At 37.2% G+C, this 26,435-nt stretch overlaps 1 protein-coding gene across 2 annotated transcripts in view; it reads right to left on the bottom strand.

The window, feature by feature from the left end:
- The window catches only part of ZNF277 (zinc finger protein 277), a 115,917-nt gene that overhangs the window by 53,132 nt on the left and 36,350 nt on the right, over window positions 1-26,435 (bottom strand). Inside the window, exon 2 of one of the 2 annotated variants that reach the window (XM_019925281.3) lies at window positions 1,372-1,573. In XM_019925281.3, coding sequence (XP_019780840.2) covers window positions 1,372-1,573 — 202 coding nt within the window. The remainder of the gene's footprint in view (window positions 1-1,371; window positions 1,574-26,435) is intronic. The other variant, XM_019925292.3, reaches the window with a different exon arrangement.

Here is a 26,435-nt window from a genome sequence, read left to right as displayed (position 1 = left end):
AAATGATAATTAGGTCTTCAGACCAGCATAAATGCCTATTGAAATCTTAAGCTACCGTTGCATGAAGCTAAGACTTCAAATATATCTTTTGTAATCAAAATATAATTAAAAATTTGGCTACCATTTATTGTGTATAAAAGATATCTCAGACACTGGTGCTATACATGCCCTGTTTTATATAATGCTCAATAATATTATGAGGGCTGGTGTTACCCCCATTCTATAGATGAGAAAACTGATGCTTAGAGTGGTAAGTAGCTGCCTGGAAGCCATGTGGTAAAGAAAGTCACCGAGTCTGCATTCAATCCTAGGCCTTCCAGGTTTCACAGTCCACTCTTAATAATACAGCTTGTTGCTTGCAAAACCCATTCTAAGAAACAAGTTGCTTGCTAAGAATAATGTGGTCTGGGAGATACAGAGTTTAGATGCAGGGATTTTATAATATCTGGGCTACTCTAACGTTTTGTAGGGAAATCAATGCAGAACATCTCAAAATGGGACCCTACCAGATATACCAAAATATGTGCTTTCAGTGACTATACAAAGCCAGTTAACTACACTGATATTGTTTATATGGAAAATTATTCCAAATTTCAACTAATAATGACCTGTACATAACTACTCCACTATATCTGCTTAAGAGAAGGCATTTCTCTTAGACAATCACTACCAAGAATTAGTCTAGAATTAGTGACTATAATTAGCTCACTTTGGGGGCCTGGTTGTATAGGTCAAGTTCCTACATTTCACACATGCCCAATGTTGGCAGTTCCTCAACTACTCACATCTACTCTTCATCCTCTTCCTCTAAGTACCTCAGTCACTGACCTTAATTGCTGTCTACTCTTATAGCCCTCTGGCTTGTTGAAAGACTCAATATTTTCCTGGTTTTCAACCATATAACAGCATTTAAGCTGACAGGTGTTTGGATGATAAGCTTTTGGCTTAAAAGGCTCCAAGTACCTCTTTCCCCCAAAACTGCCCTTTGGGTGGCCTTTTACCAAGTCTATTCTCACCTTTCTGGAAGAACTCACTTAGTTGGAGAATGCATATGTCCTGAAACATGAAAAGAACATCAATCTGATAGAGATCAACAATGTCCAAAATTTCATGGAATGTGGTAAAGGGAATATTATTGACTCTTCGGAAAGTTGGTCTGCTTGCAGAATTTGTAGGACATACAAAGGGATGTGACATTTTCAAACATAACTTACACACTCATGAAGGCAAATAAGTACAAAGTTTAAAAAAGACTAAGGTGAAACCTGATAATATGAATTTTCATATTTCTATAGGAATAATTTTATATATGCTATGCCTTTCCTTTAAGAAATAATAAACAATTCTTTTATGGATAAAAACAAAATTTACCTTTGGAAATCAGCAACCAACTTAACATCAGCTATGACAGTCTTATGTTCAATGATCATGTGCTTCAGAAGTTTGTCTTGTTCATCTATAAGAAAATGTTCTTCACAGAAAATACAAGGCACAGATGGAGAACCTTCTAAACTGGTGGTGCCACCTGGATTTTCTGGCAGGGAAAGCGGCTCCAGGATACAATCCTTACTGTCTGGGAGAGACAAAAAGAAAAAGAAAAAAAAAGCTGAAATCAACTCTCTTTAGAAGGATGATTTCTCACCTCCTGCATTAAAAGGATCCTAAAGATATTTACATAATTCCAAAAAAGAAAATACACAGTACCAGAGAGCACGATACTTTATTACCATTTTAAATAGCTTCTGTAACCCAGAGGCAGGGAGTATAACAAAGCAGCTCAAACTCCCCATTTGCCAGCTTGAATTGGGAAAACCCACTTGTCAGGACAGCTGTTCAAGCCTTCTTCTTGGATACCGGCCAATGGCAGCAAATCTAGGGGTACCTGGAGGGGGAAGGCTGCAACACACTGGGTTAAGGTTCTAAGGCCCATTTGTGACCTATGGCTGAAAGTCATCATGCTGGGAGGCAAATAGTATATATTGAGGCTACAGGTGATGCCAGGACAATCTTTTAAGCTGCTTCCTGTTACACCTGCAAACTCTTTCCTGTTTCTGATTATTTGTCATGTGCGAAGATGACAGGTCTCATATTGGGTTAACACAGCATGTGCTGCGTGGCCCAGGTGGCAATTTTTGATGTTGATTTATATCTATCATTTGATTATATAATTATGTATCATAATTCAAGTTCTTGCAAACAAAGAGATGAATGCTCAATTACTAGACATACATGCTAAACATTTTTCTTGTCTACACTATTCCTTTTCCTAACGTCACCTATAGTATCCTTAAGAGTTGAAGTATGTAAGGTCTACAGCTCTGAATTCAGGGCCTCAAACTATAGCCAGTTGTGTCAGGAGTCCTCTTCAGTCTTCTAGGGTGGAAGGCTGGACCTGTCACCTTACGCAGACTACTGAGTAGTCAGCAACAAGGTAACTAGCGTAAGGCATTTGGCATCTGAGGAAGGGCAGGAGACCTTCTTTGGAAAGAAAGACAGCTATTTCACAAACAGCAATCTTTGGAATTAGGTTACTATTAATTCTACTGTTAAATTTTATTCCTTATTTTTATTTTACTTTACCTATTTTTAAAGGCCTTCTTAATTGAATAATTAATTGAATCAGTTACTGGTACACTGCTGACCATGGCCTAAGAACTGGATAAATGATGTAAGAGGGCAGCATTCATTCACTCACTTAACAAAAATTAGCTGAGTATCTACTGAGTTTTTTCCTGCTTGACTTTGCATGACACTATTCTTACCATCAAGGCTTAAGTGCTTGAAATTTGTTTGAAGGTAAAGATAAGTTAAAAGGATAAAGAGAGAGCGAGAATGTATAGGATTTATGGGAGCATGGGGATACAGCAGTCACCTAAGTGAGCTGGAGAGGGAACGTGTCCCATAAGCGATGTCCTCTAATACATCACTCATAATAAAGTAGGCTAAATCAAACTGTTTATCTTAGTTACCTAAAATTATTAAATACCTGGAAAGAAGAAAACAGGGTACACATGACAATAGGGAGAATATTAAAAATATTTAAGCACTTTAGAAGTACTATTAGTAAGACTGGTGTGTTACCCATTATTATATTCATTAAATTAGGTAATGAAATCAAGTTCTGGAATGCTATAGCTCTTTAGTTGCAGGATATATTTTTCAGTTATAGGTTAAGTTCTGCAGGAACTTAAACCTGCATGTGAAAAATAGGATGGGGAAAAAGGTAAGTGATATACTCATGAAACTCTGTAATAATATTTTACGTTCCCTAGAATAGGAAAACAAAAGGCAGCATATTCTAAATAAACGTTAGTAACATTACCTGCCATCTAGGAAATAACAAGTACTGTACTATATTCTTCTTCCCAAATTTGATTGAGGTATCTGTAAATTCATTTTTCTTAACTGAAGAAAGCAAACACTATATTAATAATCACCACCAACAGCAAGAACTAACCTTACTAGGTGTTTGCTATTTGTAAATTACCAGCAAAGTGTTTTAGGGCACTTTCTCAATTAACCCTAACTACCTTATTCGATTAGTACTATTACAACCTCCATCTTCCAGATGAGAATTGAGACTTAGAAAAGTTAAATAATTTCCCCAAGTCACAGTGTTAGTAAATAGCCTAAACTTACTAATTTGAGCCTAAATTCAAACACTACATTTTTCTGCCTCCAACCCCAAAAGGCAATTCCTCAACTGTGTTTCTTGTTAAACTATGTTCAGTGCTGTTTTGAATTCATATGTACTTGTAAGTCATACTAAATTTATATGCATTCTGCCGTGTCCTGCAGCCTCCCCCATACCACCTCCACCAGCAACTCTTAAACCTCAGTAGCCCACATCCTTCAAAACCACTGGGTACTCTACCATTGTCTTCTTTCCTGAGACTTTACTGCAAACTCTCTACTATTCTTCTGTGGCTCATGTCTCTTCCCTTTTGTTTGTTCAATGCCAGTTTCTCTTTTTTCAAATTATTCCTCAGAGAAGGGACCTAAATGTTCACACATACTAGAACCAAATTGCTTACTGTCACTGTAAGGGTATACAGGAGCAAAATCATGAATCTACAGATTTCATGTATGAGGAACTTGTGGTTTGAGAGGTACTAAGTTGTATTTGGGAACTTGAGTTGCTATACATCCATAAAATAAAAAAAATTAATAGAAAAAAACATTTTTAGATCTCAAGGTTCTACAATTTTCTCCTGATTCCATAATCATTTAGCACTGTGTTCAAATTTATAACAGCATTGGTCATAAGAAGTAATCTGTTTACCTTCAGACTGTTAGTCTCTGGAAGACAAGGTGAGTCCTGGTCATCTTTATTTACTTGGCACAAATACTGTGCATTATTATCCTACCATGAGTACCCACCATCACTGTGTTTACTTTGTGCCAGGCATTGTTAAGCACTTTACAGGTACAGTATTAATTCAATTAACCCTTACGGTAATCCTATGACAGAGAGTCAATTTCTACTCTTATTTTACAGTTGAGGAAACTTAGTCACTGAAAGGCTAAGTGACTTGCCCTTCAGATAGCTAGTAAGTGGTCGAGTCAGGATTTGAATCCAAGCAGTTCGGCTCAAGCATTTGCACTCTCAACCTATACCTAACTCTAAGGAGTTTAGACCTTTCCTTATAGGAGGGGTCTCTCCTGTTTTAAACTGATATGGGGAGAATGGATTGGAAAGAGGACAAGTCTAAAGATGGGGAGACCGACCAGTTAGGAGACTACTGCAGATGTCCAAGTTTGAGAGCTTGTCTGAAGCAGCAACGTTAGCAGTGCTTAGAAGAGAGGAATAGAGAAGAGGCTACAAAGATGAAACTGACAGTTCCTGATTAATGGTTGGCCACAGGGAGTAAAGGAGAAGGAGATGAGGAAGACTCCCAGGTTTCTGGCTGGAAAGACTGTATGAATGGGGGTACCAGTCACAAATCTAGAAATACATGTAGAGAAGCAGAATTTTTGTTTTCTGAGAGGGATGGATAATGAGTTAAGTTTTAGATAGCTCAGGTGATCTGCTCAGAATTTAGATATTCCTGACAGGGCTTGTGGACAAAGGCAGCAGTAACTGGTGTCTCATGTGATGCACCTGTGCTATTCTTTGTGTTTGCCAGCTGTCCCTCACTCTGTCCCCCCACCTTCGCCCCACGGCTGCTTGTGGGCTTGACCTACTCCATCTCTCCATGCTCAACAATACAAATATCTCTGTTGTAATTAATTGTTTTCATGTATATCTCTGCCACTAGGGTAGTCTAGTGAATTCCTCAAGGTCAAGCACTAAGTCTTACTTATTTTCAGGTCTCTGGTATCGATTATACAGTGCCTGAAACATAGATTGTATTTCACAAGTGTTTGCTGAACAAAGAAATAAAAGAATGAATAATGGACCAGAGGTACTTACAACTAGAGTTACACCTTTAACTCAGTTTCTAGGTAAATTCTATTTTAGGGAACACCTCTGGCTGTCTGTCTTTAGGAGAACTTTTTCTGCCCAGGATTGAGAGTAGTCCAACTATAATTATAGCCAGATAATCAGTCCTGTGAGCCTTGGTGTTAACAGGCCCACTGCTAATTAATAAATAATGATGTAAAAATTACATTGAATTCTGAGATAACAATAAATACTATTGAGTGTAATAAAAGTATTTCATCTTTAATTAGGGATTTCAAAATTATTTTTAATTTTTCATGTAAAGATACTCTCTAGTAAACAAGGAACAAGCATCATTTGGAATGCTGAGTCAGTTATAACCACTCCATCTGAGGATGTTTCTGTGGGATAGACCCCAATCCTCTGTATATATTTTACTTTAGAGCAGTGACTTCCAAATTAAGTTTCATCACCTGGGAGGCTTTTTAAAAGTACTGATTTCAAGACCTTACTGTAGACAGAGGAACTGTAATTTTTACCAAGCAGTAGTCTCTACACTGAAGCCTGGGAATCAGTGGTTCAGAGGATGATCACATGGGGACTGTGGGTCTCCTGATCATATATATACCAGAGTGTGGATACCTTGGACTCATGGAAAAATCCATAAGTTAGGTGACAATGCCTTGTGGCAAAGCTAACTTTATAGTGTAGTCTGTCCTAGAGAGAGCCCCTCAAATGCTAAGCACCGTGTCAGCAGAGGAAACTCAGTAAGATCTAACAGTTTATTTCCAGCTGTCACCACAAGAATCATATCTACATCTTACCACATGGTAAAAAGACAACAGACGCAGAAATACGTAATTCTTTGCTACAAGAACTTTGAACTCTAAAAGGCCAAAGGAAGTAAATTATATCTAGCTCCTTTCAGCAAAGAGGCAAAGTATCATTGGAAATTCTGCTTTGGCTCAAAATCTGCTTCCCACATTTGTTACAAATTAACAACAAATTATCTGCTCTAGTTCTCACTTTGAACAGCAACTCTGTTCAAATGAACTGTAAAAAATACCACTCCGAAAGAGCTGAGTTTTTGAGGAGATCCTATGCTGATTATAAACAATTTTACTGACTCTGGGTAAGATCCTCAAAGTGTCAAATTATTATTCTAGGGTAGTGCTTTTCAAAGCTTAATATGCATATAATCACCTGGAGATTTTGTTGAAATGCACCTGATTCAGTAGGTGTGGCGGCCAGGGAACTGTGCCAATCAAATCTCTTGCTGTTGTGACCATAATGCAAAGAAGGCCTTGGGTGCTGTGCTCTGAAATCCCACTTGCACTGAAGCCAAGCTTTCCATACACTGCTTTCATTAAATGATTGGAGGCAGCAGAAATAGCAAAGCAGACTCATTCCTGTGAGAGATGGAACTTCACTGACATGGGACACTGGCTGGAGGACTCCCCACTGGCTTGCCAGAAACTTGCTTAGAACTGTGCTGTACTCCGAGCTCCTACACAACCCTCCTTACCCTCTTTCCTTCACACAGGTCAGACCTACCTCTCCTTCTTCCCTCTGGCGTCTTCCCTAACAAATCTCTTCAACGTCAAATTCCATCTTAGTGTGTGCTTCTTGGAGTACATGAACTAACAAAGTTGGCCTAAGAGGTAGACAGGATTGAAATTCTACATGTCTCAGTTCCCAGATGTTGTCAGCCCACTCATTCACAAACCACACTTTGAGTAGCAAAGTTCTATCTAGGGAACAAACCAGTCATGAATTCATAATATACCTATATGCTAAAATAGGCAGCTCTAGACTTTGCAATATATCATTACTGCCAAACAAATAGCTGGCTGCTGGTGCTTTGAAGAAAAAATAAGAAGACTGAGGTTTCTGTCTCCCTTAAGTTGAATGAGAGAAGAAAAGCCCAGATCAACAAATAATTGATAAGAACTTTTACAGCATTCCATCGTAAGGAACTGTAGAACACCTCACACATCATTTCCCCTTTAAAGAAGTCCCTGCAAACATTATCATCACACCACCACTGAAACTGTGAAAACGAAGCAGTAATTTGGTGATACACTCAACCCAGATAAAATTGATTTAGTTGCTACTCTCATCACACTCTGATCATCTAATTGATATCTATCATAAAAACTGGAATATCGAGATAGGTGGAGTGTTTTTGTTTGTTTTTACTGTTTTAATTCTGAAAACACTGTAAACATACTCTAGTTTCCAAAGTAAACATTTCCTTTACATTTGTTCTTTATATATATTAGTGTAATTTATTTGATTATAGCTCACTTCCGTATTTTAACAAGTCTGGATAATATTTTCAGGCCTGTTCTCTAAGCTTTTGATCTGACAGATATCATATATTTCCATAGGATTTCAATGCCTAATCAATCTCACTGATTATATGCTGATTTTATTCTAAAAATTAAACTCCAAGAAGGTAACTTTATTTCTACATTCTTGAGAGTATTTTGCTCTTACACCAAAAAATGGCCTTCTACTTCCTAAACAAGTCAGTTCTTTGATTTCTAAGAGTGGCTCCCCAGCAGATGCATTTGGAAAATTGCAAAGACTAGGTCTAGTCTTTTTAACCATTATCAATCTCTTAAATTCAGAGTAAGAATACAACACCCTTATTTAATTACCCCTGGGCTAATAATTCATCTTGTAAATTAATGAGGCCCCAAATATAAAAGATTAATTTACTATACTCCTACTAAAAGTGGGAAGGCTGGGGGATGGACTTAGAACTCATCTATACAGCTGGAAAGTTTGCCACTTCCTCTGGTATAAAAACAGTTACAAACATAGTCAACCCTTAAACCTAATAAACCCATGCTTGAAAATTAAAGGAGCTAATTTAACAGGCAAAAAGCTATGAAAACTTTATTACAGCATCACCTATAAAGTAAAGTAATGGAAACAACCTAAATGTCACACAAATGAAAACTGTTCTGTAATATCTGGCATATCTGTGCTATATAACATTATGCATTTGCTAACTGGCAATTATAAACATACATGTACATACACTCAAATTCAAGTACAAGGTTTGAAAGAGAATATACAAAACAATGAGATTATGAATGCATTTATTTGCCCCCAATTTTTTTAACACTGAAAAATTCTTAAATAAAAAGCATGCCAACTGATGAGTTCCTAAATGTGACTGTGACAGATAAAAGAAAGCAGTAGAGCAAGCACCGTTTTATTCAGTCACTTTCTAAGTCTTAAGATCTAAGATGAAAAATTTTGATTATATTTACCATTTAAAAATTGAATGCCTATTATGCATCACGTTAATTCTAGATACTAAAAGAAATACAAAGATTATTAATAAAAATACCTATCCTGAAGAAATTGTTAGTCTAGAAGAAAATATGAGACAACTGTACAAACAATTATAATACAGGTTAACATATGTGAAGCTGACCATATAAATCAAGGGCTTAGAATAGGGAGGAAAAAAAACCCTTAAAACTGGAGAAATAAAGGGTAGTCATCACAGAGGATTCCTGAAATGGTAAAGAATTCCAGCAAGTACATATGGGTAGTTAAAAAATCAAAATAGTCCAAATAGTGCTAGAGTCTAAGTAAGAAAAAGCTGTAAAGGTAGATGGATCACATGTTGGTGAGCCTTAATGCCAGGCCAAAGATTTACATTTAATTTGAAAGTTGTGAGTAGATCCTGATGGTCTTTAATCAAGGAAGTAACACAACATATTAAGTCACAAAACAAGTCTCAACAAAAGGAAAACACAAGATACCAAAACCTGTGGGATGCAGGAAAACCAGGAAAGTTTATAGTGGTAAATGAGTATGTTAAAAGGAAAAACGATCTCCCATAAACAAACTTTGTAACTCAAGGAACTAGTCAAAGAAGAGCAAACCAAGCTCCAATTTAGCAGAAGGAAACAAACAAGATTGGGACAGAAATAAATGAAATAGAGAATAGAAAAAATATAGAAAAAAATCAAAAAAAATAAGAGTTGGCATTTTTTTTTTGCGGTACGCGGGCCTCTCACTGTTGTGGCCTCTCCCGCTGTGGAGCACAGGTTCCGGACGCGCAGGCTCAGCGGCCATGGCTCATGGGCCCAGCCGCTCTGCGGCATGTGGGATCTTCCCAAACCGGGGCACGAACCCGTGTCCCCTGCATCGGCAGGCAGACTCTCAACCACTGTGCCACCAGGGAAGCCCAGAGTGGGTGTTTTTTTAAAAGGTAAACTCAAAATCAGGAATGAAAGAGGGAGATATTATAACTGATAACACAGAAATACAAAGGATCATGAGGGGCTGCTATAAATAATTATACTCCAACAAACTGGATAACCTAGAAGAAATGGATACATTCTTAGAAACATACAATATTCCAAACCTGAATCACTGAAGAAATAGAAAATCTGTAACTGTAAGGAGACTGAGTCAGTAATGAAAAAACTCCCAACAAAGAAAAGCCCAGGAACAAATGGCTTCACAGGAGAATTCTATCAAACACTTAAAGAATTAGTGCCAATTCTTCTCAAACTCCTCCAAAATACTGAAGAGGAAGGAACACTTCCAAACTCATTTTATGAGGCCAGCATTACCATGATACCAAAGCGAGACAGACACTACAAGAAAATTACAGACTAATATCCCTAATGTATAAAGATGCAAAAGTCTTCAACAAAATACCAGCAAACCAAATTCAACAGCACATTACAAGGATCATACACCATAATCAAGTGGAATTTATCCTTGGGATGCAAGAATGGTTAAGCATATGAAAATCAATCAATATGATACACCACATTAACAGAATGAAAGACATAAATCACAGGATCACCTCAATAGATGGAAAAAAAGCATTTGACAGAATTCAACATCCTTTCATGATAAAAACACTCAACAAACTAGAAAAAGAAGGAAACTGTCTCAACATAATGAAGGCAATATATATAAAAAGCTCATAATATTTACAACTGTTAAAAACTGAAAACTTTCCCTCTAAGATGAGGAACAAGGTAAGGATGCCCACTCCTGCCATTTATATTCAACATAATACTGGAAGTCCTAACTAGAGAAATTAGGCAAGAAACAAACAAGAAACAAACAAACAAAAAAGGCATCCAAATCAGAAAAGAAGTAAAATTATGTTTGCAGATTACATGATCTTATATTACTATAGAGAGTATACACACACAGAAAAAAATGCTTAGAACTAATAAACAAATTCAGTAAAGTTGCAGGACAAATAACATACAAAAATCAGTTGTGTTTCTATACACCAACAATGAACTTTCTGAAAAGGAAATTAAAACAATTCTATTTACAATAGTATCAAAAAGAATAAAATATGTAGGAATAAACTTAACCAAAGAGGCAAAAACACTTGTACACCGAAAACTACAAAACACTGATGAATGTAATTGGAAAGACAGCGTATGTTCATGGATAGGAAGATGTAAAATGTTATATTGTCCAAACTACCCAAAGCAATCTACAGATTCAATGCAATTTCTATCAAATTCCTTTGGCTTTTTTTTTTTTGCAGAAATAGAAAAAAAAAAACATTAAAATTCATATGGAAACACAAAGGACCGTGAATAGCCAAAACAACCTTGAGAAAGAAGAACAAAGCTAGAGGTCTTCCACTTCCTGACTTCAAAACATCCTACAAAGCTACAGTAGTCAAAACAGTATGTACTCGCTTAATGAGAGATGTATATAGATCAAGGAACAGAATAGAGAGCCCAGAAATAAACCCAAACACATAGTGTCAAATGACCTTTGACAAAGATGCCAAGACTACAGTGCAATAAAGGATAGTTTTTTCAACAACCATTCATTAAAAAATACTATTATTGGGTAAACTGGATATTCACGTGTAAAAGATGAAACTGGACGCTTACCTTATTCCACACACAAAAAATCAACTCAAAATAAAATAAAGACTTAAATATAAAACCTGAACTTATAAAACTCCTAGAAGAAAATATAGGAAAAAAACTTCCTAATTTGGCCTTGGCAATGATTTTTTTTAAATTTTTATTTTATTTATTTATTTTAACATCTTTATTGGAGTATAATTGCTTTACAATGGTGTGTTAGTTTCTGCTTTATAACAAAGTGAATCAGCTATACATATACTTATAACCCCATATCTCCTCCCTCTTGTGTCTCCCTCCCATCCTCTCTATCCCACCCCTCTAGGTGGCCACAAAGCACCGAGCTGATCTCCCTGTGCTATGCAACTGCTTCCCACTAGCTAACCATTTTACATTTGGTAGTGTATATATGTCCATGTCACTCTCTCACTTTGTCCCAGCTTACCCTTCCCCCTCCCCGTGTCCTCAAGTACATTCTCTATGTCTGCATCTTTTTTTTTTTAATATGTCTGCATCTTTATACCTGTCCTGCCCCTAAGTTCTTCAGAACCATTTTGTTTTAGATTCTATATACATGTTAGCATATGGTATTTGTTTTTCTCTTTCTGACTTACTTCACTCTGTATGACAGTCTCTAGGTCCATCCACCTCACTGCAAATAACTCAATTTCATTTTTTTATGCCTGAGTAATATTCCATTGTATATATGTGCCACATCTTCTTTATCCATTCATCTGTCCATGGGCACTTAGGTTGCTTCCATGTCCTGGATATTGTAAATAGGGCTGCAATGAACATTGTGGTACATGACTCTTTTTGAATTATGGTTTTCTCAGGGTATATGCCCAGTAGTGGGATTGCTGGGTCATATGGTAGTTCTATTTTTAGCTTTTTAAGGAACCTCCATACTGTTCTCCATAGTGGCTGTATCAATTTACATTTCTACCAACAGTGTAAGAGGGTTCCCTTTCCTCCACACCCTCTCCAGCATTTATTGTTTGTAGATTTTTTGATGATGGCCATTCTGACTGGTGTGAGGTGATACCTCATTGTAGTTTTGATTTGCACTTCTCTAATGATTAGTGATGTTGAGCATCCTTTCACGTGTTTGTTGGCAATCTGTATATCTTCTTTGGAGAAGTGTCTATTTAGATCTTCTGCACATTTTTGGATTGGTTTTTGTTTTGTTTTGTTTTGTTTTGGCGGTACGCAGGCCTCTCACTGTTGTTGCCTCTCCCGTTGCAGAGCACAGGCTCCAGACGCGCAGGCTCAGCGGCCATGGCTCACGGGCCTAGCCGCTCCGCAGCATGTGGGATCTTCCCGTATCGGGGCACGAACCCATGTCCCCTGCATTGGCAGGTGGACTCTCAACCACTGCACCACCAGGGAAGCCCTGTTTGTTTTTTAGATATTGAACTGCATGAGCTGCTTGTATATTTTGGAGATTAATTCTTTGTCAGTTGCTTCATTTGCAAATATTTTCTCCCATTCTGAGGGTGGCAATGATTTCTTGAATATGACACCAAAGTGTAGGCAACGAAAACAATAGATAAGTAGGACTACATGAAACTACAAAGTTTCTGCATAGCAAAGGAAAAAAAAAAAGACAACAAAACGATCTATGGAATGGGAGACAATATTTGCAAACCGTAAAACTGCAAAAGGGTTAATATCCAAAATACCCAAGTAACTCATAAAACTCAAAAGCAAAAACAAATAACCCAATTAAAAAATGGGCAAAGGACCTGAATAGACACTTCTCTAAAGAAGACATACAAATAGCCCACAGGTATATGAAAAGGTGCTCAACATCACTAATCACCAGGGAAATGCAAATCAACGTATAATGAGATACTACCTCACATCTGTTAGAATGACTATCATCAAAAATACACGAGATAAGTGTTGACAAGGGTATGGAGAAAAAGAAAATCTGTACAGTGTTCTTGGAATGTAAACTGCTACAGCTATTGCAGAAAACAGGATGGAGGGTCCTCAAAAAATTAAAAACAGAACTACCATATAATCCAGCAGTATATATCAAGGAGAACTGAAAACAGGATGTGAAGAGATTTGCACTTCCATGTTCAACAAAGCCTTATTCACAATAGCCAAGAGGTGCAAACAGCCTACGTGTCCATCGACATATGAACGGATAAAGAAGTTGTGGTACAGATATACAATGAAACATTATTCAGCCTTATAAAAGGACATTCTGTCATACAGTACAACATGGATGAACCTGAAAGACATGTAAGTGAACTAAGCCAATCACAAAAGGATGAATACTGCATGATTCCATTTATATGAGTTATTTAAAGTGGTGACACTCATAGAAGCGTAAGTAGAACGGTGGTCGTCAGGAGATGGAGGAGGGGAAAATGGGGAGTAGTTGTTCAATGAGTATAGAGTTTTGGTTATGCAAGATGAAAAGGTCCTAGAGATCCACTATACAACAATGTGCATATACTTAAAAATACTGTACACTTGGTCCCATTAACCAATCCTGGGTGAGTTACTTAACGTCAAGTCTGTTTCTACAGCATAAAATGGATTAATTATACTAGTTACCTGATGGAGTTGTTATGAGGGTTAATTGAGGAAACTGATGTAAAGCACATGGGTGGTCGACACATTAGTGCAATAAAGGTTAGCTCCCATTATTACTACTGATAATAATGAGTATGGCTTAAGTTTGAGGATGGAGAGAGACAGGCATCATATGCACTGAGGTGTACTGCAATTCCTGTACATTAATTCAAAATACACATTCCATGGTCCTTAAGTAGATCTAAAGCACCAAGTCATGTAAGAGTGGATCCCAGACTTCTAACAAAGAATAAGCTCACTTCATAACTGTCTATTTACTCTTAAGTCCTGATTATACAGTTAAAATTCAAAGGCTTTTACATTCTCTTGATCACCTTGCTATTTCTGTAGCATATTACAATAAAAGAAAACACGATGAGATTTTTATACAGAGATAAGGGAAGTTGAAGGAATTTATACTGACAGCCTCAATTTTCTGAACATAGGAGGTGAGGTCTCCAACTACACTGAAGAAAAGAACTTAAGGAAAAAATGGAAAAGATTTAGAACTACTACTAACGGAAAATGCAATTTAGAAAAAAATCATTGTAGAATAGTCCTGAAGGTCCAGCTGAGGTTAGCTAGCTGCCTTACTTTGAGTCCTATTTATATTTCGGGAACAGATCTGTATTGTGTCAAAAAGAGCTTGACTTTTCTTACAACATATATGTTCTGGGTTGTCAAATCATGCAGCTCTACAGAAATACTTATACATAAATACACATAATGATAAGATTTTTAAATAGAGTATTTTAGAAACACCTAACCCAGTGCTGTCCAAAAGAACCTACTGAGAGAAAGGAAATGTTCTATATCTGCTTTGTCCTATTGGCTATTGTCCATGGTGGCCATTAGCTACATGTGGTTATTGAGCATTGAGAATGTGGACAGTGAGACTGAGGAACTTCAATTTTGTTTAATTTTAATTAAATAGCCACATGTGATTATTGGCTATCATATTTGACAGAGCAGATCTAATTAATGCAGAAGACCTTAATCTTAGGGTCCATGAACACCTACACGATTCAGACTCAATCTGTAGAGTTCAATGTGAAATTGTATTCAAAATTATGTGTGTATGAATTTTTCTAGGAAGGTCTTTTTTTTTTTTTTTTTTTTTTGGTATGCAGGCCTCTCACTGTTGTGGCCTCTCCCGTTGGGGAGCACAGGCTCCGGACGCGCAGGCTCAGCAGCCATGGCTCACGGGCCCAGCTTCTCTGCGGCATGTGGGATCTTCCCAGACCGGGGCACGAACCTGTGTCCCCTGCATTGGCAGGCGGACTCTCAACCACTGCACCACCAGGGAAGCCCTAGGAAGGTCTTTTGATTTAATTCTTAAAGGGTTCTGGTGACTCCAAAAAGTTTTAAAACCATGCATCCTGTCACTTACACTATATTTTTTATCATTTAGTCTAACATTTTTATTTACAACGTGTATGTGAATAGTGTCCTTATTTTGGGATTTCAAGCAATTACATAACTAAATGAACCACCATTTTGCAACAGGATTTAGATGACCTCACTTTGCAGGCAGAGCAGAAGGAGACACCCTGAAGACAGAACAGGCAATACTTATATAGGGTATAACATAGAAACTACAAACAAATCCCCTGGCAAAAGTAATTTTTTAAATTGGTTATCACAGTGCCTGAAATCTCCACCATTAACATTAACCGCTGGACTACTGTTTTTGAAAGTAAAATATATGGTATCTTTTATATAAATACAGGAATTTACTGAGAACAGATGTAATAGGAGGGATTCTTTACCTGTGGGGATATATATTCCAGAGAGTTTCTAATAGGACCAGATTACTGTATCCTGTCTACAGTGAAGATTTATTTGAGAAAAGGCAAAATGTTTTTCACATAGAATTAGGATTAACAATTAACTCTCTTGTTCCTCAAAGATTTTCCTTTTTACATTCCCATTCTATAAAGAAAAACTGTAAGTGTTGTAAGTGTTAAGTTCTATAGCATATGCTATCACCTGATTATTTCTAGTGAGACAGGTTTGTTCAATTTGTATGCAAGCAAAATCAATAGCAAAGAGAAGTCAGGAAAAGACTGAGAACGTGTGGCAACCATCCTACTGTTATATTAAAGCTATTAACAGGTCCAATCTTTCTAGAAATACTCAGAAATTGCTTTCTCATACATCCTCAAACCACTGTCCATCCTACTAAATTCCCTGAGGGTGGGTTGGGAAGTTGGTTACTTGTAGATCTACTCTTTTAAAAAAATATATTAATTTTTTTTATTTGGCTGTGTCGGGTCTTAGTTGCGGCACGCAGGCTCTCTAGCTGTGGCGTGTGGGCTTAGCTGCTCCGCAGCATGTGGGATCTTAGTTCCCCGACCAGAGATCAAACCCACGTCCCCTGCATTGGAAGGTGGATTCTTAACCACTGGACCACCAGGGAAGTCCCCTGTAGATCTACTCTTTTTGTCTAGAAAACTCTCAATTAGTTTAGGAGTTACTAAAAATAAAATGAAACTCAGGAACAAATGATGTAGTAGACTAGAGGATGCAGAAATGACTTGATTTCCTGCTCAGATTATGACTGAGATGATATTAATTAAGCTCCTTTTTCTTACTGTAATATGAAAGCACTGCAGAATCTAAAATATTGGCTGGGGCCTCCCTTTCCACGCTATAATTCCTACTTTCAAAACTACTTAACAGTGAAATGTGATTAAGTTTCCTTTCTCAGGCAGCTTTTTTGGCTATCGATTACTTGTTTCTGGTTTACACATGATACCTTCTTATCTTAATCCATTCCACAAAGAGGAATTAGTAGTGTCTACTTTAATAATGCAGTAGTAACAATAATGTGAAAGCAATAGCTGTTTGAAACATAAGTTCATGACATTTCAGAGGGAAATAAATCCTAGGAAGAGAAAGTAAACGGATAAAAACAAATCCTTCCTTATTAATATGATAAACGATTATTTGTAAATTTAAATCAGATTAAGATTTCTACTGTTAAAAATGTACTTTAAGAAGACTTAGGGGCTTCCCTGGTGGCGCAGTGGTTGAGAATCTGCCTGCTAATGCAGGGGACATGGGTTCGAGCCCTGGTCTGGGAGGATCCCACATGCCGCGGAGCAACTAGGCCCGTGAGCCACAACTACTGAGCCTGCGCGTCTGGAGCCTATGCTCCGCAACAAGAGAGGCCGCGGTAGTGAGAGGTCCGCGCACCGCGATGAAGAGTGGCCCCCGCTTGCCACAACTAGAGAAAGTCCTTGCACAGAAATGAAGACCCAACACAGCAAAAATAAATAAATAAATAAATAAACTCCTACTATCCCTAACATCTTAAAAAAAAAAAAAAAAAAGACCTAAAGAGACATTTCTCCAAGAAGACATACAGATGGCCAACAGGCACATGAAAAAATGCTCAACATTGCTAATTACTAGAGAAATGCAAATCAAAACTACAATGAGATATAACCTCACTCTGGTCAGAATGGCCATCATTAAAAAGTCTACAAATAATAAATGCTGGAGAGGGTGTGGAGAAAAAGGAACACTCCTACACTGTTGGTGGGAACGTAACCTGGTGCAGTCACTATGGAGAACAGTATGGAGGTTCCTTAAAAAAATAAAAAGAGTTATCATATTAAAAAAAAAAAAGCACTTTAAAACATACATGGTTAAGTATATTCATTTCTTCAGAAATATTTTCTCTAACTCTAAAGTTTATTGGCAATGAGAGATTTAGAATCCAAAAGGAGTTGGAATGAAAGATAAAAAAACATACTGTCTTATTACTTTATTCTCTCTCTCACATCACTGATATTTCACATCTTCTACTGCTCCTACTCTACACTATCAAAGATACTTCACAGTACTTAAATGTAAAACTACTGCAAGTTTTTATTTGATAGGAATGCTGGGACTCCAACTGGAATTCAAGGCTGGGTATATATATATTTCATTCTAAGTCACAACAAATTGGAACTAAGTCCTCAACATTATCTCCCATCTACCAGTAGAAGGCAGTAGTAGGCAGGAGGCAGACATCAGGAATCTGGGAATATAAATCTGGAAATAAACAAAAAAGGTAATAAAATTTTCACCTCAGTTAATGGAAAATTTAATTAACCAGGATAACCTATTTGAAACATAGGATCATCTCCTGGTGATCCTGACAGGAGACCAACGTAACAAAAGATACTGACATATAATAAGAGTTTTTGGCAGGAAGGGAGAAACAAAGCAAACTGATGAATACTCTTATTTACTGAAATCTATGGGGGAAAAGATGGAAAGGAAGGAAGGGTAAATTCTGACTCATAAACACCTGATTGGTTACTGGCCTACCTTATGCTTTCTAAGTAAGTGGTGCCCAGTGGAGATTTCACAGTGCATCCACAGAGGCTGGGTTTAACCTAATTTAATTGATTTGATTTGACAGGCAATTACTTTGGAATTAGTATTCTAGTCAATATTTTAATGAAATGGGCTGGCAACTAGAAAATTTTACATTACCTATCTGATATTTCCCTATTAAGTATAATTAGTGTTTTTGATAGAATCATAAATTTTGAGTTGTGGGACTAGCATATCTCTATTTAAAAAATTAAATAGCTATGTCATCTTTTAATTTTAATGTTTGATATCTTAATTCATCAGTATGAATAATTTGTTAGTAAAATAGTTTTGTTAAGAATAATTATTTTTAGGCACAGAAAAGCACATTAATTAATAGGAACTTTTCAAAAGTACCACATAATCACTGATTTAAATTCTTGTTTTAGAACAGTTTAATTCTTCACACTTATATACATATATATGTATGTATATATCAGATATCAATTAGCTCCTTGAAAAAAATTAGTTTTTGTCTTTTACTGAATGAAAGTGCTGTCTTGTTAACAACTCTACAAACGCATTTCTCTCTTTGGCTTATGTCCCAAACATAATAATTTAGAATAAAATCAAGCAGTAGTTTCAAATCAGTATCTATGCTGAACGGATTTTTCACGTGGAGAAAAGTCACTAAATACGTTCTCTGCTCTTCTGACAAGCAATTTTGCTATCTGAAGCACTAAATATCATGGCAAATTATAAAACTAAGAAAATTTGCTAATTCTTTGGGTGATATGTTAAAGTTAATAATTACTAAGTTATTCTAACTTCTTTAGAAGAAAATCTATTATTAATACAGTGAACCTTGGCTATTACAGTATTTACTAGATTATCCAGCACTGGTTAAGTCAGCTGAGATTCCATCTGACGGATTTTAATTGTTGAAATAGTAAAAGACCTCTTTATAACAGCCTTCTCAGCAATAAAGCAGCTCTGTAATAGCAAGGCTCTAAAGGATTTGAGGATGAAAATAATAACAGATTACTTCTCAGCCCTGATATTGAAATAGAAACTTTCTGAAAGTTAGGCGAAGTCTTGGCTGATATTCATTGTATCACTCTGTTTTATAAAAATATTTCCCTAGAAAGTAATTTTTCCTTCCAGCCCACTTGCAAGCAAAAGAGCTGTGCTAGATACTGGAGAGCAAATAAAGAAGAATAAGAACGACCCTGCTCTCAAGGAATCCACATCTTTTCCACCAGGGAGGCTGGTCAAGTTCACAGATACATCTCACACGACCTAGAATGTAAGAAGCACCAGAGGAGAGAAAAGAACAAAGCACAATGGTAAGGTAGCCTATATCCAGCAAGCGAAATACTGAAGCACTGGACGCACTTCCTTAGTTCCAGTTACATGCCAGACTGCTTAGGTAGTTGTTTGGTCTTACTTTGAGGTATTTAACAAATCCTTTTTCTTCAAGTTATCTGGAGCTGCTGCTTTTATAAAGACAGTTGTGAGTAGTCTTTTAAAGCTTCTGCACAACACTTGTGATCCAATCATTTTTCAGGACATTTAAAAAAATATAATTCTCAATTTACTTGTCTACTGACAACCTCTCCCGTATCTTCAGTGAGTTTAGTATAAATCCCATCTCCATGATGTAAAATAACCTTCTCTAAATGTGACTACGTCACAAAAATCACTTGCCTTCCAATACAAAGGAAGAGGAAATAAAAAGTTGCTGGACAATAAAACATACAACAGATTTTAATCCTAGAATTTCAGATGTAGTACTAATTTCCCATGGTTTACCTCATAATTACAAAAATTAATCCAAAAAGTGATATATATCTTGTATCCTTAAAAGAATGAGTGGAAGTTAGTTAACATAAAATAGTACATGTTGCAAATTACTCATGCAACAGCAAACACAGAATTTTGTCAGCAGTTCATCTGACTAGCACTGGCTTCACTGGATGTCCAAATGCAACTTTACTAAAAATGATACTTGATGAATATCTTTTGTTATTTTTATTTTCAAGCAGTGATTCTCAAACCTGATAGTACATATAAATCAGCTAGGGAGCTTTGGAAACATGATGTTTTCCACACAGTGATTCTAATGTAATCATTCTGTGGTGACTGGTACATGTTTTATGTGAATCCACAAACTACTGTTCTAAGGAAAACCTGTTATGATCAATTCTATGACTTCATAATTTAATGTAAGAGTAAAAAAGATAGACATTTTATGGGGGAAGGTTAAAAAATGGTTTCTGGTTTTGGGAAAAACAACATCTTTGCACTTTATTTATGAAAGGTAATCAAATTAAAGTCATTGATGCAATATGTTTCTTTACTGTGAATCTGCTCATACACATTTGATAAACTGAAGAATAACGCCAGCATAACACAGAAGTTGTATTAGTTCATGTGCATTTTTTTCCAGCAAAATAGTGATTTGAAGCAATCACGGCATGCTTTCTCATTATTTAAAGAAAGCCTAAGCAATATACAACAAGCTTTAACAAAACTCCTGAAAATCTAGTTAAGTTCTTCCTCACAGCAAGTAGGGACTTCAAGAACTGCTATTCTTTCCATTATGTTAAGCTATTCAAGGAAGCTGATGATACAGATGAACAAGGTGCAATGGCATTTCTTCCCGTGTTTAAATAACACCTGACTGACAGAGTGTCTTTTCAACAAATGGTAGGAACAAACGGACATTCACAGGCCCCTCCCCACAAAAAAAAAAAAAATCAATCTAGGCACACACCTTACACTCTTCACAAACATTAACTCAAAATGGATCACAGACCTAATCGTAAAACACAAAACTGTAAAACTCTTAGACAATAATGCCAACTAAAACATGCCACTGGCCACCCAGCTCCACAAGGATTGAGTCATTAGCCACCGCAGTTGCTGATCTTCAACACGTCCTGAAAGGAGTTCAGGGTGGAGATCAGGAATGAGGCTCTCTGAGCTCTGGGAAAACTGGCAGAACACGCCTTCAGATAGTGAGATATTTTCAGAAGAAACTTTTTTATGAACCTGGATTCTTGCATCTTCCCATACTTAGAAAAACACTAAAACAATGAACTAAGATATCTGCTCCTCGTGACTACCAGCAACCTTCTACCAAGAGGTGTGCTTGGTTGCACAGACCACCTTTGCCAAAATCACAAATATACTGACCTCCCTGCTTACCTCTTTGGAACAGTTTCTCAGAGCTATCTGAGAGGCAGTCTCCAGGGCTACAGTCCTTAGTAAGAAAATGAATAAACCAGACTCACAGCTTTTATGTTGTGCATTTTTAAGTCAATAATAACATAGGAGAAAACCTTGATGACCTTGAGCATAATGATGCCTTTTTAGATGCAACACCAAAGACAGGATCCCTGAAAGAAATAACTAATAAGGTGAACTTCATTAAAATTAAAAACTTCCACTCTGAAAAAGACAGTATCAAGAAAATGAGAAGCCAAGCCACAGACTGGGAGAAAAGATTTGCAAAAGACACACCTGATAGGGCTTCCCTGGTGGCGCAGTGGTTGAGAGTCCGCCTGCCGATGATGCAGGGGACACGGGTTCGTGCCCCAGTCCGGGAGGATCCCACATGCCGCGGAGCGGCTGGGCCCATGAGCCATGGCTGCTGAGCCTGCGCGTCCGGAGCCTGTGCTCCGCAACGGGAGAGGCCACAACGGTGAGGGGCCCGCGTAATGCAGAAAAAAAAAAAAAAAAAAAAAAGACACACCTGATAAAGGATTGTTATCCACAATACACCAAAAAACTCTTAAAACTCAACAATAAGATAACAAACAACCGGATTAAAAAATGGGCTGAAGATCTTTATTATTTTTTAATTGAAGTATAGTTGATTTACAATATTATATGGGGCTGAAGATATTAACATCATCAAAGAAGATATACAGAAGGCAAATAAGCATATGAAAAGATGCTCCACAACACATGGTATCAGGGAAATGCAAATTAAAACAAGATCCTACTATACAGCTATCAGAACGGCCAAAATCCAGAACACTGAACACACCAAATGCTGGTGAGGATGTGGAGCAACAGGAACTCTCATTCATTGCTGGTGGGAACACAAAATGGTATAGTCACTTTGGAAGATTGTGTGGTAGCTTCTTACAAAACTAAACATACTCTTACCATACAATCCAGCAATCGTACTCCTTGGTATTTACCCAAAGGAGCTGAAAACTGATGTCCACACAAAAACCTGCACACAGATGTTTACAGCAGCTTTAATCATAATTGTCAAAACTTGGAAGCAACCAAGATGTCCTGCAGTAGGCAAATGGATAAATTAATTTTGGTACATCCAGACAATGGAATATTATTCGGCACTAAAAAGAAATGAGCTATCAAGACATAAAAACACATGGAACAATCTTAAATGCATATTACTAAGTACAAGAAGCCAATCTAAAAAGGCTGCATACTGTATGATTCTAACTATATACCGTTCTGGAAAAGGCAAACCTATGGAGACCATAAAAAGATCAGTGGTAGCTGGGATGGGGGTGATGATTATGCAGATGATTATGCAGATTATGCAGATGACTATGCAGAGCACAGAGGATTTTTAGAGCAGCGAAAATACTCTGTAGGATATTATAAAAATGGATATATGCCATTATACATTTGTCCAAACCCTTAGAATGTACAACACCAAGGGGGAACCCTAAAGTAAACAATGGACTTTGGGTGATTATGATAGGTCAATGTACGCTCATCCTTGGTAAAAAATGTACCATTCTGGCGAATAACGTTGATAATCGGAAAGGCTATTCATGTATGGGGGTAAGGAGTATATGGGAAACCTCTGTACCTCTGCGATTTTGTGGTAAATCTAAAACTGCTCTAAAAAAATAAAGTCTTAAAAACAAAACAAAACACCTGATTGACAGAAGTCTACACAGTGAGTTGGGTATTTAATTTTGATAAAACTGGTCTTCATTAGGAGTAAATGTCTCCAAGGAACTATAGTTTGAAGGAGGCAGCATGAATTCCAGAGTTCAATGATGCAAAGAATTAACTGGACTGTAAATCCAGTGGAGACTTAACCATGCTGCTCTTTTTATTAGGATTGCTATGGTTTACAAAGTTCTATTGGTTTTGAGTGATCTATCCCTAACCCAATCCCCCACCCCCTGCCACGCTTAAGACCTGTTATTTGTATCGCGTACTTCTGTAGAATGCAGTTTTTCAGGAATGCATAAGGTTACTAGAGTAGAAGCACCTCTGTTATTTGTATATAACAAAGTATTTTTAGGGCTGAATACACCGGGACAGACGAGGGCATCTACTGACAACATAGCTCAGCTGTTAGACTTAAAAACCCTTAATAAAAGAACGTGGGACTAGGGAATCACAGTACTCCACATATTGAAAAAGTGCTTCTGGTATAGCATATCACAGCTTACAGCGAGTGAGGACCTAGAATCAAAACTCCACTTCAGGGATGAGAAAACTATAACCTAGAAGTTATTTTCTACTTCGCATCTTGCCTCCCTACTAAAGTGTTACAACAAGCCTTCTTGTATAGGCCAATGTTCATTATGCCAAATAACTGGCCATCTTAACAGTTTCTGCATCACGTTACAGCCAAGTCAACAAGGAGGCTTTGTCCTTCCCCAATGCAGTTCCAGTTTTATTCTGCAAAACAATGAGAAAATAGCACTTGTTTTATCAAAACATGCTTTATAACCAATTTTACTGGAATGGATTTATCCCCCAAAATCCAGATATAAAATTGCCATTCTGAGAGAGAAAAATACTAAATAGAGGAAGATAATAAGTATCACTCAGGAGTGCCAGTCTGTAAGATTCAGTGTATTGACTCATGGAATAAAAAAACCACTGATATCAAAGAGGTGCAGAGTCTTAACAGTGAAGAAACCTCTCAAGAAATCTAGATTAAAACAAAATGCTTAAATGACTGTGTATTTGAAGTTATTAAGCGGCAATCAATGAAACCTCACCAGATGTTTACATAAACCACCTAAAACAGATACACAAAATTATCTTCAAAAAATTGATAGCAATTTAAAATAAGCAAGCCAAGGAAAGAGTGTATGTACTGACAAAACAGCAGCAACCCATCCATAGTTTCAGTATGTTTTACTTTGATCTGAAGATAAATAATTCCACAAAATCCACTTTGGATTTTAATTTTGGACATGCCAAAAAAAAAAAGTTCAGAAGCAATGATCTATAAATTATTTTTGTACTTCTTGTGTTATAAATTCATTCCAAATTTCGAGTGTTCACCAAATGATTCTATGTGGGATAAAGTTCTGTACAAAAAGAACAGAAAAGACAGAAAAGCAACACATTGTAAATCCTTAAGGAACATATAGATAAATTCACCTTCAAGTCAAATTGTCATAAGGTACTTTTGACTTTCCAGAAATGACACTCAAAACCATTCAGAATCATTTGGATGGGTCTTACACTGGGCTAGTTAACAAAACTATAGCTTTCCCCATGAAAGGAGAGGGTGAGTTCCAGTTGCTTGAGAATTTCAATCATCTGAGGGAGCATTCAGGGAAATGTTGGGGAAGGTCTCTGATAGGGCAAGCTGCCACCACTGTTATTTTGAAAGTGCAGTGGGCTCAGATCCCCTTTGTGGAATCAGGAGATGTCAACAGTAGAGAACACCCTGCCTTCCTCTACGCTTCCTAGGTCTGATGACTCAAACCTCCTAGTCCTCTTCCAGTCAGCAGATATTCCCTAGCAATTAGAAATGCACTAACAAAAAAGAACGGAAAAACAGGAAAGGGAAAAAAAAATGAAGGGGACTTTTGGAATCAGACAAGAGATTAAAAAAACAAAAACAAAAAACCCCCAAAACAGCCAACAAAGCTAGTCAAATGTTAGCAATTCTTAAAAGGGCTGTTCATCACCCTTGCTCTCTTCTGCCCATTCCCCAACCTCTTCTCATTCTCAGCTCTGACTCTATAAAGCTGTAAAGCACTTAAGAAATAAGATTTTTTGAACAGAATGCATTTAAAGTTAAAACACAATAGGGAAATATTTGACTGATAAGATCAATAAAGATAAGATCAGCATCAAAAGACATTAGGTTTCCCAAATCCTAGCACTCCACTCAACGTTGGTTATTGATCATGCATGATAGCTACTAAATAAAATATAAAACACAAAATAAGGGCTTCCCTGGTGGCGCAGTGGTTGAGGGTCCGCCTGCCGATGCAGGGGACACGGGTTGGTGCCCCGGTCCGGGAGGATCCTACATGCCGCGGAGCGGCTGGGCCCGTGAGCCATGGCCGCTGAGCCTGCGCGTGCGGAGCCTCTGCTCCGCAACGGGAGAGGCCACAGAGTGAGAGGCCGGCGTACTGCAAAAAAAAAAAAAAAAAACCAAAAAAACCCCACAAAATAAGTTATTTGGGCTATATAAAATAAGCTAATGGGACAGTAATTCTATTCAACATACCCAATATACTTAAATATAAGAGGATATAGCAGTGGTCAAAGGAATCTATTACAGAGCAGAAAGGTGCTTCACTCTGAATCTCACTGCCAGCTGTCATTTCTGCTGTGCTCCAAACATGTAATTTACAGTGGGGGAAAGGGATATTATAATAATTTGGGAAGCTTCACAAACCACTCAACCAGATGAAAGCCACTGGGTTGAACAAACTCTTACTTAAAAAAGAATAAAGAGTAGAAAGTTTATTAATATTAAAGAGATGAGTCCTACATTCATTAAAAGATAGATATACTTTTTTTGTTGCATTAAGGATTAAGAAACTTTAAGGATGAGCTCTTTAAATCTAACATATGCGTGTGACACCAAGAGCTCCATAAGAGAAGACCTCCAACTACAAATAGCCAAGGGACATTTTACAAAACAAATTATTGGCACTGCTAGTTTCTGGTAAGCAATTGTTTTAGGAGTACAGTAAAACTTTAGAGCTTTCAGTGAGGTTTTCAGTATTCAACAAACCTAAATTTTATAATTATTTTCAAAGGTTTGTTATGATACGCTGGTGAGGTCTTCAAATATCTTACTGGAAATTGCCGAAGTTATTACAACTCTTACCCAATGTCCAAAAAAAGTCTTCATTTCTTGGTCTGTGATTTTATATCCAGTGATAACCCTGGACCATTGTTAGTGATCCACTGGCCAGACAGTAACTATACAGTCATCTTAAGGATTAAACTAGGGCTTCTCTGGTGGCGCAATGGTTGAGAGTCCGCCTGCCATGCAGGGGATG

The sequence above is a fragment of the Tursiops truncatus genome, chromosome 9 (assembly GCF_011762595.2).
Source record: "Tursiops truncatus isolate mTurTru1 chromosome 9, mTurTru1.mat.Y, whole genome shotgun sequence".
Taxonomy (NCBI): domain Eukaryota; kingdom Metazoa; phylum Chordata; class Mammalia; order Artiodactyla; family Delphinidae; genus Tursiops; species Tursiops truncatus.
This window is presented reverse-complemented; position numbering and strand designations above follow the sequence as displayed.